Raw genomic sequence first — 16,170 nt, 5'->3', positions numbered from 1 at the left:
CAAACTTTTAAACTAGGAAATTTTTCGATGACTTTTGTGTAGTTTGCAATTTCTGTAATATGCACAGTCATTATCCCTCGAACTGTCCAACTTGATTTCCCGGCCAAAAGCAAAATTTCCCACGACAGTGTGTGCCCCTAAAACACAAAGTTTGTTCGTCAGCTAAGCAAATTTCCGTTTTCTCCGCCGGGAATCGAGAATCAAATTGAGTTTTGTGTTTGCCGAACTTTCAGTGTTCGAGTCGAGCTCCACCCGACACGCTCGTTGCACAGGATCAAATTAGTTAATTATGCAGTCGTCTGGGAGACAAAAATGTACTACACGCATAGATATAGGAGCTAGGGACACGTGTCCGGACGGCGCTTTCCCTCCCTCGATTCGCCCGGCACGTGCGTCTCGCAGCAATTTCGGCAGCGACTCTCTTTGCCATTTCATTGCGACAACAATGAGGGAGCGTTCGTCATAATGATGGGTTACTATTACTTTGGTGTGCTCTCGCAATGACATTCAAACTTCATAAAATTAACTGATTGAAAGCCTTTTGACATTTATTTTTGACAGCAATAAAATAGTTATAATGAATATAAATTTTAACGCTTTATAGAGAATATTAAAGGCTTATTTCAAATAAGCAATAATATTTCATATTTTTCGAACAATTTTTCAATAATACACTATTCAACGTAAAATAATAGCGAAACAAAAAAACTCAGCAATGGTGTCGTCATATTAAGTGTTAAGGCTGCTGTTTCATTTAATTTTAAAGCTTTTTTCTAGATATGAAAGTGCTTCAAGCTTTAAGCAATAATTTTTTCAGTTTTTCAATAATACTGTATTATAATCTATAGCAGAAATATAACTTTCTAACAGAGTAAAATAAAAAATTACTTTAAAAATTTTAGTATTTGTCAAGAATTTAATCAATACTTTTTTTAAATAAAAAATTCCATTTCTGAATTGAGTGTGCTAAAATATTGTGAATGAAATATAAATTAAATAAGTCAATAAATAAATAAATAAGAATGCTCAAGGACTATGCATATAAATTTCAAGCCTTTACTTTATATTCAATTCAATTGAATGAGGAAGTGCGTATAATATTTTGTATAATAATAAGAAACCTGAAAATGAATACCATCTCCTGATCATTCAAATTGTGGTCATTTCAAACTTTGAATGCGAGATTTTTACGGGCTGCGCACCTGGGCAAAGAATCAAAGAACGTCTACAAAGTTGTGCACATACAATGAATGCAATATCCACGTGTGTGCGCGTTATTTTCCCAGAGCGAAATTGCAGTTGGAGTGTAGCAGACGCGGAATGCAGTTTTCTCGAGTGAAAGAGGCCGCGGGCTTTTAATAGCCAGAGCGGCGGCGGCGCATCCCCTAGCCAAAGAAAGAAGAGACACACATCATACAGATGGTCTTATTATTAGAGCAGCATGAATAAATGTACACATTCGTGCACGTGTTTTTTCCAAGGGGGTGCACTACTGCCGGGCCACGTGTCCGTGGGGATGCATGCGAGTCGCGCACATATCCGGAGAATTCATTTGGTTATGCTTTTAGGCAGGGTGAGTCAGGCTTCCGACTTCTCGTCGGCCTGATTGCACATAGAAATAGACTTTTAGCTTTTATCCTGCGTGTACGCCCCTGCGAGTTCACTATCCGCAATCTGCGGGGGATTTGCTGATGCAGTTTGATCGATTGGCCGTTTGCACCAACAAGACTTCTCAAGTTTCAAATAGCAGTCAAGTTACTGATGAACACTGTGAGAATTATTACTGTGGAAATTATTAAAAAAAAAAGTATAAAAGCAATAACTAAAGTAGAAATTTAGTTAACAAGATGATTTCAAATAATTATACCAAAGAAAAAATTTAAAAAGGAGCCAGTAACATCTTTTCTAAAAATCTTATATAGTAATTTTTATTTACAGTTAAAGATTTTTGTCATGTAAAATCAGCAGTTATTTTATTCAATTACATTTTGCTTATTTTTGACGAAATGAAACCAGAGTTAACTGGAAAAATTCCAGATTTTTTCATAATTTAACAAAATTACAACAACTGAAGAAATTTAAGTAATTTTCCAAAGTTTTTTATAACGGAAAATTACAAAACCTCCAACTCTGGTGTGTGAATCACGCTCATACTTCATGGCAATCTCAGCTTTCAAGCACTTCACCTTCACCCCCTATATTCAGTTTTTAGTCACGCGAGTTGCTTCACTTAATTTGCATATAAGGGCTCACCTGCACTGTAGAGTATATAAGGTTTGAAATGAAAATCACAATCAGTGCCATAGATTTAATTTTTTCTGCTTGGTTGATTTTTTGGCCAATAAAGGCTCATTGCGTTAGATAGAGGAAGTTTTAGCAAAATTCTTGCTAGTAGTGGCACCATTTTTTTGCTTTTTGCAACGATTCCCTTTCTCAACAATTGATTTTAACCAATTTTAAAAATGTGGACAGGAACAACAATAGTAAAAAATGAAATCTCAAGATTCACGTAAACTAAACAAATTTACTTTTTAGAACTTTAAAAATATTTTCCCTTTCATTCAAGTTGGCAAAATTTTCAATTCTAGTTTGGATTTTTTATTCCACAATATTCCACGTTGAATATTCGTTAAAATTAAATAATATTTTATAAATTTCTTCAAAAACGTTAAAAAACATATTATTAAGTTTCAATAACTGCATGTTCTTAAAGTAACTTCCATGAAAATCGGAGAGACTTTTTAATTTAAAAGTTTGATAATTATTGAAAAATAAAATTGTTATTTTTATTACTGATTAAAAAAGGATCCTGTAAATATCAGGTTGATACTTGATATAAAGAAGATGTTAAAATTTATTTTTATAAACAGTCGAACAGGACTGAAAAAACTTTAACAATAGATTTATTTCTTGCTACACTGCAAACCTGATCGTCTATCAGTACATAAAATGCAAATTTCATGGAAGTTTCGCAGAAGCAGGGCGTCCCCCGCTCATTGAGACGCCGTGCCAAGTATGCAACCTGCTCGCCATGTTCGTTGTGCTTGTCTCTCGGTTGCCTAGCTACAGGATCAATAAGTCAAGTGCTCGTGGACCGAGCGCGAGCTGCACGCCACCGAGCCGCCGACACTTTATTCTCTGCAGCTCGTGCAATTCCGAAAAAGCTAAAACTCGGTGATGTTGCAGATTTTTTTTTCACTTCCTTCTTTGCATTCGCACGAGAGTCCTGGGAAATTTTTCTGCACGATTCCCGAGAGAACGGACCCACAGGAAAAAGACTAGAAGATTATCTCATCAAAAATTGATGCGAAAATATGTGCATGACGCGCATAACCTATCGCTGCGTTATGGGGAAATGGCGAAAAGTGAACGGCGTCGGTATTTTATTGGTTTCGGTCTCTCAACGGAGCACTTTGACTTTCAATTTACGATTTGAATTTTGAGCTGGTGACGTTTAACTATGAAAGGTTGATATTAAAAAATGTATCGAAAAAAACTTTTTTCTGCGTCGAGTATTAATTTTTATAAAATTATGAACGTTGGGAGCAGAAATATTAATTTATATTTTATTGAATTATTTTGAATCAAATGGAGTAAAATGCAGACAAAATATGCTCATTTTTTTTAAATGCATAATGAATTGAATTTGTTTTTAGGTACAGTTCAATTTTCAGATTTTTTTTTAGATAGGAACAAATTGTGCTTATTTTAGGTGATTAAGAAACAACTTCAACCAGCTAAAATATTTTATAGATAAAAATAATTTGAATCTAAAATCCACTAAATAAATCGTTTTTTTTTAGGGGGAAAAACATAGTCTTTATAATAATGAAATAATACTAAAGGAAAGAAAATAAAAGCTGAAAAAAAATGAAGAAAATATCAAAAGCAAAATTTTCTGCACACACAAATTTTAATATAAGTATACTTTGTATGAATAGATCAAAATCACGATTCTTCTAAAATAAAAACTATTCACGTTATTGGGGTTTTTTTAAATGCTGATCCAAATATTTTATTAATAAATTTAATTTTTATTAGTCTGAAAACTTGGAAATCTATATTGATGAGTTTCTTAAGCACAAATAATAAAAAAAAAATAGAACGAATAAAGGATGGCGATTGCAAGAAATAATTTCCAAAGGTTTATATACCAAGATTTAATCCTTGTTTTTAAATTTTGTTGATGCAATTAAGTATTCATTATCTTTTAATTTTCATTGCATTAATTCTCTTGAAATAATTTATTAACAATTAATATTTAAAATTATGCTGACAAAGGTTGCCCATAGAAAGGTTAAAATTCCAAACTTTTTCTGTCTTTTTATACAAAATGAAGTGATATGGTTTTATTTTCTGGCTAAAGGAGACTAATGGAGTTTTTCCGTAAATACACTCGGGACTCTGAGCAAAACTGAAAGCCAAATTTCGGGCGCACCACTCCCTGACCAAATGCCGTCGCCGCAAAACGCGCAACAGACGCCGAAAACAAAAGCAATTGAAGCAGAAAGCCATGAGCAGAGTTTTGGGTGCGGCCGAGATCCGAGTTGCATGTCTTCATTTCCACACTCGAAATCCCATACTGACAGACGTAATGGCTCAGAGGCAGACAGAATGCACCGACCGGCCGACACACCCCAATGCAAACGGCACCCCACCCACAACGGACCAATATCAGCTCTAATATTCATGAGACTAGGCGACACCCTTTTTATGCTCCGAATCCACCAGAGGGTGGAAAGATATTGCTGTTTTTAGTCATGCACTGATGAGGGGTGCGGGGGCGACGCACCCTCCCTCGTGTGCCCACCCTCGGCCCCCAAAGAGACCAAAGAGAGTGCAGAAATTCAAAAAATTGCGCAAAAAAAATTTGATTTTTCGACTTAACAAGACAAATATTTACTTAAAATCATTCATAACATAACAATGCAAAATGTTTAATATTGACCATTTTTAAATTTTTAAAAATAGTTTTTTTGACATGAAATGAGAAGACTGTTATAAAATTAATAAAGTTTTTTTAAATACGAATAATTATATTGTTAAAATGTACCTATTTTTTAATTTTAATAATTTTTAATTTTATCTAACAAATTTTGGAGGATTCCTCGAGTTCTTCAACTCCACCCCCAGAAACTATAAATTATTAGAGTTTACTTTTTAGAAAAGCTATTTAAAAAGTTGTGAGGAATTCTATATTTAAAGGTTTTGCTCTGACAAAAATCTGTACCGAATAAAACCTAATTTGGCTTGAAATTCTCAAAAATAAATTAAAATTTTGCTCCAAAGTTTGTTTGAGGATTTCAACGTTCATTAAAAAAGAATATATATGTAATGGGGTAGCTTATCTTTCTCTCAGGGGTGGTTCGGGGGTGGAAACACCGGCTCTGCGTCTGTATCTCCGGCACATAATAATAAGAGAGCTTGACTACTCGACTGCATTGTTGCAGGATGAGCGGCTTACGCGCGGCAATAATGATGATTACAACCAGGGATTAGCGCATGCAGATGATGGATGCGTCCTTTATTGCATTCCGTTTACACGCCAGAGGGTGCAGTGCGTGGTGACAAACCAAAAAGGTATTTTATTAAAAGCAACTTACTGCGCCGGCCGGCGCAATCTGGCTAATGAAACGAAATGCCTCTTTCGCAGATAAAAGGGAGCAAGGCAAGGGAGCGCGCAGATGTTGCCGCACAGTCTAATTCGATTTTCGTTTGCAAACATTTCCAATGGCAAACAAAAACTTTGAAAATCAGGTTTGAGGCCAAACTCGATTAGGGCCGAAACTTTGTTAATACTTTCCTTTGACAAAAACGAGATTTAATTGAATTATTTCAAAAAGTTGGTGTTGAAAAGGTGTTCTAAAAATTGAACAACAAAAACAGAAAAATACAAGTTAAATTTATAAAGAATGGTTCTTTTACATACAAGAAATTTTGGCTGCGAAAAACTATATTTTCTTTTCTTTAACTTCTTAAGCTAAATTGAAATGTAAAATTCTTCAAAGTTTAAAATTTTTATATTTTTAATTCAAACTTTAAATCTATTAAATAATCATAAGATTTGAATTAAAATTTCATAGAATTACCAGAACTTATTGGATCGAGAAGAAATTTCACCTCCTTGCAATTTCTCAATACAGATCTTATTTACACACACGCGATCAATTCCTCTCCGATATCGAGCTGTTTGCTTACAGAATAATTTAATTATAGCTCTTTTCCTGCACTGCGCTAGGGTTGTTCCCTAACAGAATTTGTTTGCTCAAGTGTGCATGTGTATTATTTGAATGTGTGCCGAGCGCAGGCCAGCAAGAGTTTGCGATATAAAAGCCAAACAGTTTCCAATTTGGTATATTTGTTTGCTCACAACTTCTATATACTTGAAGGGCCAGTTGATTGCGAGAGCCTCAAAAGAAATAGCACAAAATTAGCTGTAAATTATAAAAATTGTTTTTTATTAAAAAAAGAGAATTTTTTGGCTTAAATTTTAAAGCCCTAAAATGATTTGTCAATTATAATTTGCTAAGATTGGTTTTTATTTGGAGTGAAAAAAAAAATTAAAAAAAAAATATATATATTATTCACAGTTTTAGCAAAAGAGTTGTAATAAAATTTAATTAAATTCTCTTGAGGTTTAAATTGTGTAACAATTTTCACCTTTTTACATATTTTCTCATGCACCGCAAGTTGTTGCATCATTTTCATTCCATATTGCAGCCGGATCAATGATTGTGAGATCATTTTTCCACTTCTAGTCAATAAATAGCCGTGCAAGATTACGAGAGCTGTGTTCGTTTCCGAAGGAATTCCTGCCCGCGCTTATCTCCTGCTTCTCACTCGGCACAGCTGAGGGCAGCTCTCCGCTTTATGAATTCATTTTATTTCTCACGCTCCTATAAATCTGTCCAGGTGTGCAACAAGAAAAAATTTCATTTGTGTGCCGCGCCGTGCACATGCACACTCGCTCCTCTTCTTGACTAACTCACAACCCGTGTCACGACGCGACGAGATGATTTTCAAGAAACAGGTGTGGTGTGTGTGTTCGAATGTGTGCCTTGGCCGGCCAGGGTAGAGGAAACGAGTCGCGCACATGCAACAATTCAAATTTGACAAGAAGCTTTTGAAGTATTTGATTATAATTGTTAGAGTTTTAAAAGCCGATTAAAAAAAAGAGTTATCCCCATTTTTTAATTTGATTTCAAATTTGAAATAAGTGCATTTTCGAAGCGGCCAGGACAGAAGAAATTGATTTGTGGCAAAACCTCCCAACCTGTAGCATAAAAGTAAAAAACTATCAGTTGGTACCACTGAAAGAAGTTGATGAGGTTTATTGGAACAGCCAATAGGAGGTGGTGGAGGAATTTTCATAGACCAATCACAATTTTTTAAATATTTTTCATAATAGATTAAACTTTTTAAATTAATTAATTCATTCATTTTTTAGGTTTTCCAACAGCATTATTTCTGTTGGTAGTCACTTTCAATTTTTAAAAGAATTTACTTCTTTGTAAATCAAGTTTAAAGCTATAGATTTTTTTAAGCTGCTGTTTTTGTTAACTTAATTTTTGTTGATGTAAAATTTTCCAATTTTTCATACCCTAATTACATAAACATTTAACAAGCAAAAAATCTAATACCACGGTAATAATTTCAACGACCCTGGTGGAGGAAACCCATCTCGGCGGGTCTCGAACTTTGTTGTATTGTCAGGTGGTTTGTGTGTGCATTCAAAATGTAAAATGCGTGCACGGCTGCGTAACGTGAATGCACTCTCGGCATCATAGCTTTTCATTACACGCTCTGCTCTTTCTCTTGCTGCCTCCGTGATTTTGATTCAATTACCTGCGCCGACACACGAAAAAGGCCAAAAGAGGAAGTAAATATTTGGACGGTCACCGGGACCACCGCAATTGAGCTCAACTCTCGCGGTTCACACGCACGGATTACATATATTATATATTTTTGTGGGAAAAAAATGAGGAGGAATTTGATATGACAAACAACAAGGGTATGCAACCTTAGGTCGTGCAATAGTTTATCTCTCAAAGAAAAAGAGAGAAGTGAATGTTTTTCATTGTGAATGGCGTGCGCGGCGCAATGCTGCTCTCTCGCAATTATGGAGCAACGATCTATGAAAAAGCAGCGGACCGCGTCAAAACTGTTTATGCGCCTTTTATGCAAATCACCATTCGTGAGCGCCACTTTTTTGTTTTTGATCCAGATTGAGTTTCCTTCCTGCTGAAATCGAGTACCGCTTTCATCAAGAAGAGAAACATGAACTGTAAAAAAGCGCCAACAATTTACCAAAAATATAAATAACGCGCAATTTTTCATCTTTAAAGGAAAAATTAATTCATGTTTTCCTAATATTTGACGTTAAATTAGGCAAATTTAATCAAATATTAACCTTTAAAATTTTATTTTATTTTAATATGGCCGATTTTTTATATAAATTCTTGCTCCAAAATAAATTCTGACAATATTGCGGGCAGCAACGGATTTGAAAAATTACTCATTTTTTTTAAGTGATTAGCGACTCTTTTTTAATTTTTGCTCTAAAATAATTGTTCTGTGTAATGAGACTTTGCATATACTTATTTCAAATTAAAACTCGAATTATTCCAACTTTTACTGTTCATGATTTCAATCAAATTGAATTAACACTAAATAAATGATTTTGCAAGATTTTTTAACTAAAACACCCCGTTTTCAATTTAAATCTAAGTACATGACTTGCTAAAAAAAACTTTTTTTACTGGAAAATGACATTACCTTGGACTTTTTTCAAATAAAATTTGAGTTTAAAAGTCACCTTTCGTGGAAAAGCCTAAATACGTCATTAAGATTAACGCAAAAATGCATAAAAAAGTACGTTATCTTTTTTTAAAGCAAAAATTGCAATTATTCAAATCAATTTTAAAATTATATTAGTATTTTAATTGTTATTAAATATAAACAAACATTAAAATGAATATAATTAACTCTCTCATGCAATAAATCAGAGTTTCGACGTTAACAGGACACCTGCACTTGAACAGTAAAAAGTAATTGCCATTGGCCCGAGGGACCGCAATTCAGATTGAAATCACGGCATATTGGAATTCCTTCCGCCCTTATATCTCTGAAGGTGAGAACCATCCCCACTTTCTTTCTCACTGTCAGGTCGCGGCACCAAGTGTCTGTCGGGAGAGCGAGCAAGGCAGGTGCGATGCCGGCTGATTGTTCGAATGCCCGCAAGGATAACACCTGTGCCTTACCAGCGCAGAGTGACCTCACTCGTTCGCCCCGCCAGGTTTGTTTCACATTGCAGACCATCTGAAGGTGCACACACGCCAATAATTCGCCAACCTCCAAAGTGACTCAGCTGATGTACCAAGGATGCATAAATCGCTCCTTTTCCTAGAATTTGCAGCAGGCGCCGTGAAAAATTGTTTCTTTCTCCGAGAGAGATAACGAATGAAAAAATTCGTTTCTCACGATTGGCGCATTATGAAAATTTTTAGCCTTAATATACATTTGGTGTGTGTTTTCGAAACAAACAGAGAGCTCGCTCGAATATACATTTGGTGTGTGTTTTCGAAACAAACAGAGAGCTCGCTCGCCGTCGGGTGTGAGAACGTTCACGTGGGAGAAAATGCGGGCTCGAGGTCTTCCCGAGTGAAATTTTCGGACTAATTTTTGCACAATTATATACTCGGCCTTCCATTCAAGCGAACATTTAAAAGCTTTTTAACTCCAGCAACGTAAAAATGTAAATTTATTTAAAGTTAAAAGGTTTTCATTTCTTTTAAATAATTTAAAAGCTTGATAATAATATTGTTGTTTGATTGTTAAATTAAAGCATTACAATTACCTAAAATCACCATTTAATCCAAAAACAAATAATTTTTAAAATTACTTTTCTGCATATTATAAATAATAAAAACGTTAGTACTTTAATTTTTTTTAAGAGAAAAAATATTTGTAATAATTTAAACTTGATTTTCCCTTTTTAAAATCCAGGATTATTTTGCTAATAAAATTAAACGAGAGGTTTTCAATGTTTAAAATTTTTTTCAGTGTTTTTATTTTTTCTATTCATTTCTCAATTATTTTTCCTTCGGTAATTTTCTTCTCTTGATCTATGTTCATTAATTACACATTAGATTGCACTATCAATAATGCCATTTTTATAATAATTATATTATATACTCGAGATATTATGTACAAAACTAAAACATCACAGACAATAAACAATAAATAATGATGCAACAATTAATAATTCCTCATCGCTCGTAAACAAGGTGTGTGTGAATGGTTAGTCGGTTTTTGTACACTCGCATGATGAAAAACCAAAAGCAGTATAATATATGAAATCTGTTCAACTGGCATTCTTCGAATAACTTATTAAACTCATGCAGCAGTCTATGCAAATAAAAAATACATTTATATGGGTCCCTGATGCAGAAACGCATATATAGAGATGTGGAATGAGAACGGGAGTAGTTTCGACTCCAACTTAAACGCTAATAAATGCTCTGAAGGTGGTCAGGTCGGTTGAGAGAGAGGGATGGGGCTGAAATAATTCTCTCCAGGGGCGGTTTAACAGGTGACCATCTGGTTGTCCGAGGAGGACGCCTTTTCACTGTGCGACGTCGTCTGGTTCTGCAAAACAAACGAAAAAAGAGATCCATAAGTCCAAGTTATTGATCACAAGGGTGTGGTTTGCTCTCTGGGGAAATTAATCCACCCCTTAATGAGTTGGTCCGAGAGGGATCAAAAGTAAAAGGGGGGAGATTCGAATGAGGATAAAAAAAATAATAAATTATAAAATCTGAATCGAGAGAAGAAGAAGACGAAGCCAGAAAAGTTGTGTCGTAACGCAATATTGAAAGGCTTTATTGTGTTTGGTCACACACACACACGTGTGTGTGTGCGAGTGCACGCCAGGTGTTATAATAATAATCACTGGTGAGAGAATAGGAGAAGAGAAACTCCTTGAGAAACTACCTCTTTCTTTCTTTGCTAACTAAATGGCCCTGATCTAACGGCTGCTGCTCGCTGGCCGCTCTGTTGTTGTTATTCTTCTCTATTTGAGGTTAAATTACAATCGAGATTGAAAAAAAGACGTGACTGGGAGTCGAGGAGGAAGCTGTATTGCGTGCATATGGAGCACCTTTCGGCAAAAAAGCAGCGATCGAGCGAGTGGAATTTATTTCCATTCGAAAGAAAGTCACCGCAGATGGAAAAGGGAAAAAAACAGTGCGTGTTTGAACAAGCTAAGCGTGAAATTGTGGTTTGAAAATATATTTGAAAATTGAGAGAGAAAAATGAATAAGAAAATATTCAGAAAATATATTAAATATTGTTGCAATGGAACAAATGGGATGCGATTTAATAAAACATGCCGTATTTTTATTGAATTTTGAAAATATTACTCAATTATTTATAAGAGATGGAATAATTTTTAGATTATATATTTGAAAGTATAAATTTGGCAAACATCAAAATTTTTTAAAGTTGAAAGCTCTTAAATAGATTAAATTGCTGAATTATTTTTTAACCACAAAATCATAAATAATTTTAAACGGGACAAGTTAAATTTCACTAACAGAATTCGATTGCAAACGCGAATCGGTTCCTGGCAAAGCCGCAACTGGGCCAAACAATCGGAAATGAAACCATCCTGGCGGATCGACACAAAAAGTCCATACGCGGCGCGATTTCCCCAAAAGGAAAGCCGTCCAGTTACAGGTCGGGATTGAAAAAAAATTTAATTCGGAACTCACCATTAAGGACAAGGAGGGTTCGGTGCAGGTGTTGGGCGGGATGACGCCGAGAGGTTGTCTGGAGGCGGCTGCCGCGCCGGGGGCGGCGGGGGCGGCGCTGGGGGCCGTCGAGTTGGCGGCGGCCACCGCGGCCACGGTGGAGAGGCCGGGGTGGTGCGTGTCGAGGGCGTTCTGCAGGTCGCAGATGTAGTCGATGACGTGATGGATGACCTCGAGTTTGGACAGTTTGCGGTTTCGGGGCACGTACGGCACCAACTCCTTCAGCTTGGACAGGTAAACGTGGATCTCCTCGTTCTCGGGCGTACGCGTTTTCACTTTGTTCACGCGGCCACTGGGGTCCACGGAGGCCTCACTACCCTGACCACTCTGCTGCTTCATCACCACCATGTTCGCACTGATTTTGCTGCTCCTTCTTCAATTTCAACTTTGCCTTTCGACCCGTTCGTGTCGAGCGCTCTCGTGGAAATGTTTTGGATCGGCGCGCGGCCCGCGCTTTATAGTGCCACCTCCCTCGGCCCCGCGCCGCCCGCCCATTGGTCTTCAGCCTCGTAGCAGCACAGTCTTGGTGCGGGCCAGCTGCGGCTGTGGGAACCGAATTTCGGGCAGCTGCGCCAATTTCGGCCCCCGTATGCGATCGGGGACAACTGGGCCCTTTGTTCCTCGCCCGGCACCTTTCTTTTTGCATGTGATTTTTTTCCGGCCCAAACTGTCGGTCGTTGGCGCAGCTGCCAATAATTGTTGTCAGAGCTAGCTTTTATTGATCTTTTATATATTTATAATTTTTAATTATTATTGTTTTCTTTAAACGGGCATTATAGAAATATTTGTAACAACACCTTCTTTCTTAAGTTTGAGATTTTAAGTCATATTTTATATAAAAATTATCAACTTAATGTTAAGATACCTTAATAATTTTTAAAACTGAAGTTTATCTTCCATTGTTTTAATAATAAACTAAGAAAAAATACATTGAAAGGAACACTAAATAAATTTGTCATCATAAAAAAGCTCCTAGTACCTTTGACAAAATTACCAAATTAAAATATAATTAAAAGCTAGAATTTCAGAGACGAGAATTATTGGTTAAAATTTATGAAAGTAATTCTATGTTGAGAGGCATCAAAAATTGTCAAAACTTATTTCACTTGTAATTAACTTTCCTCTTTTCTCTTCTGTATATCTGATCAGAATTATCTGATCTTAAGTGTATAAATTAAATGAAAAAGAAACATGTGGCACACATTTAAAATTCTGCAGTTCATTATTATTGGAATTAATTAAGTGTATAATTTTTTGCACTAAAACAATTCCGACACTTAAATTTTCCACTCCTTTTAGATTCCCCAACCTATTATTTTCAAAATTTACGAGGAAAAATATAAGCAGCGCTAATTTTGAAAGAAAGTTGCCTAATTATTTTTGAAGAATTAAAAAAAAAAATGTATAATTATTAAAAAAAAAATGTTCTTCGCAACAAAATTAATTTGATTTCCATTTTAAATATTTTTCCAATAATTTCCTCACAAATTTAAATAACAATAAACCCTAATCGATCTAAAAGCGTGACACTCCCACACCTCTAATCGTAGAAACCAATCCATTAATCAACCCCGCGAGTGCAGTTGAACGTGTGCGCGCACGTCCATTTAAAACAAAAAAACGCAGATGGTCTAGTTTTTTTGTGTTCCACCCGTGCCATTTTCCGACAAAAAGAGGAGCTCGCGGGAAAAGGGGGTAATTAGCGCAATCAGAGAAATGCACGCGTCGGGGAAAAAACAGCGGCTCGACGATCAGCTGCTCGGACACGCGAATGCAGCTTCAACCCCCGTGGGAACCTCATTTATCGGTTGTTCACAGAGTCACTCACCCCTCATTATGTTTACATCCACCCCGTTCTGCTTATTCGCGCCCCGGACCGACCCGCCGGAGTAAATATTTTAGATCCAAGAGAGCGCACCTGCTCCGGGATCGAAAGAGAAAGAAAGGAATTTTAAAAAATTTGTTTATATTTAAATACAAAATATTATAATTTATAGAATCACACTCTCGCCGCTGGAAAATTAATACGACACGCGTTACGCTCTGGAAATTCCGCCGTCACAAATCCGGTTTTGTAATAAATTGTTTTCTAAGCAGCATTTTTATTTTTAAATAACCTGCTTAAGCGCGCACACGTTCTACTGCGCGGATTACATAAAGGTGATTAATGAAGATGTTCTACACTAGCAATTGTTCGAGAGGCTAATTTAATTCCATTTATTACAAATCTGTATTTGATCGAAAGTCCGTGTTAGAAATAATAAAACAGAATTAATTAATTTATGTCGAATTTCAAATTACAAAAATATCAAAGAAATTTTGGATTTAAATTAATTCCTTAAAAAGGCAGATTCTTTTTAGTATCCCTTTCGAATGTTTTTTCTTATAAAATATATTTCTTTGTAACGTTGATATTTTTTCATCATACTTAAGAGTTAAAAAATCAACATTTTTCAACTATATTTTTTTGGCCTAAGAGGGTTCCCTAATCACCCTAATCCTAATCTGAATTAGGAATGAACATTGGAATAAATTTTTTGGACTTATCAAATTTTAAAATGTAAATTTATTGCATTATTATGATTTTTAATTTAACTGTCAAAAGAACATCAACTTTTTTTTACATAATACTTGATAAATATATGAAAATTTAATAAAGAACTGCAAATTAAATTTAAAAAAATTATGATTCAACTCCTTATTGTCATTTTATTTTCTTCTTCCCCACGTGAGCTGTAAGAAGTGAGTCAGATTTTCGGAAGATCGATCGCCCTTTTCCTTTTCTCTATTCCATTAGCCGCAGGCCGTTTGATTAGCGAGCGCACCGAGCATTATTGCAATCACGCTAAGTGCAAGTTGCTATTGCTCCCTTGATTTCCAAATGTTAACGAGAACGACCGCCGCAGAGAGAACAAGGGCGGCACGTGTCCCGCTAACGAACCCCAGCGCACCGAGGGCAGCTGCCTTTGTCCCTTGCATGCGTCGCGAGAGACGCCGAGAGCAGGGTGTACACTTTTTCGCTTTGGTATACAAACTATGAACACTCTGGCTGATAAATAATTGCAATGCTCCGAGGCTGCTCTTGAGCATCAGCGCACGATTTTAATGAACTCAATAAAAGAGCTACACGTGATGCTTCATACATAAACCGACGCCCTTACACACGCGCAAAAAAACATCAAAACTGCATGAAAGTTGGGGTATTAATAAAGTAAAATTATATAAATTATCATAAAATTATGGCATCCTTCAAACTTTTTAAAAATATCACAATATTTAATAAAATTATTTAATTTATTTTCAATGACAAACTTAAAAAATTGCAAAATCCATAATAATTTTTTTAAAGAATTTGAGTTGAATTAATTTAACTGAAATTAACATTAGGGATTTGAGCAAGATGCAAGAATTTTTAATCAATATATTATTAAAATTTAGATTTCTTCCGCAATGTTTGGAATTTTGGATAGAAGTTGAATTTTTTGAAATTTAATTTCATTTAAATTTATTTCTGCTCTCAAATTTTTAAGTTAATCTCTATGACTCGCTACATTCGTCCCATGCATATGTATTTTATTTAAGCAAAAAATTTAATGAGCAAAAAAATTTATTCTATTATTTTTATTCTTTTCTTTTTGCAACCATCGATTCCGGATTAATTTTTCTTTAAAACAGATTACACAAGTTAAATTAATTTTGTATTCAATCTACTTTAATGAAATTTTAACAATTATACTGGATTGGTACTTAATAAATATTTAACTTTTAACCAAAAATTATCAAAAATATGCCCTACTTTCGATATTTTAAAGAATTTTACCGCAATCTTGCCAATATTTTTCTCACAATCCAGTCCCGTTTCCGGCAAATGCTAAGCAATTTTACAATGACAACCTTTGAAAATATATTGAACAGTTGAAGAGTTTTCTGAGAGGTTTTCATTGTTACATTTCAAGAGCGAAGATGCATAAATTCTTTTCAAATGTAAAAACTCTTTTTCATGCCTGTTAACCTTTTGAAACCGAGAAGTGTCCATTTTAAAAGAGAAAAAGAATTTTGAAGTGGTCAAGAAATTCGTCTCCCGAGAGAGACAGAGAAAAATCTACAAAATTTGCTCCGTCGAACGGAACGGAAACTTTTGAAAGTGCGGAAGAAAAGTGCTAAATGCAAATTGGTTGGTCTCTCTGTCGAGTTGATAGGGAGGCAAGTAACGTGCGACCCTTTTGCTTTTCATTGCCCGGCTGCGCGAGAATGAATGGCAGAGAGTGGTGCAGGTGCGAGCCGGATAAATATGGGTGCTGCTGCAGATGTTCGGCTGGGGTTGATCCAGCCTGCATATATATCGTCCACGGGGTGCATA

General features: G+C 35.5%; 1 protein-coding gene across 1 annotated transcript; it reads right to left on the bottom strand.

Annotated features, from left to right (window-relative positions):
* Positions 1-10,042: 10,042 nt before the first annotated feature.
* Positions 10,043-12,226, bottom strand: LOC132192435 (protein extra-macrochaetae). Its single transcript, XM_059612398.1, has 2 exons — positions 11,772-12,226; positions 10,043-10,647 (listed from the first exon to the last, which is right to left on the bottom strand). The coding sequence occupies exons 1-2, from the start codon at positions 12,156-12,158 to the stop codon at positions 10,585-10,587; spliced, it is 450 nt and encodes a 149-aa protein (XP_059468381.1). The 5' UTR covers positions 12,159-12,226; the 3' UTR covers positions 10,043-10,584.
* Positions 12,227-16,170: the final 3,944 nt, after the last annotated feature.

The sequence above is a fragment of the Neocloeon triangulifer genome, unplaced genomic scaffold (assembly GCF_031216515.1).
Source record: "Neocloeon triangulifer isolate White Clay Creek 2 clone unplaced genomic scaffold, ASM3121651v1 ptg000003l, whole genome shotgun sequence".
Lineage (NCBI taxonomy): Eukaryota > Metazoa > Arthropoda > Insecta > Ephemeroptera > Baetidae > Neocloeon > Neocloeon triangulifer.
Note: the sequence above shows the minus strand (reverse complement) of the source record. Positions and strands in the feature narration are given on the sequence as shown.

Coding starts and splice junctions, on each gene's coding strand:
- LOC132192435 (XM_059612398.1), bottom strand. CDS start 12,158: ATGGTGGTGATGAAGCAGCAGAGTGGTCAGGGTAGTGAGGCCTCCGTG. Junction 10,648..11,771: donor AACCCTCCTTGTCCTTAATG/GTGAGTTCCGAA, acceptor TTTGTTTTGCAG/AACCAGACGACGTCGCACAG.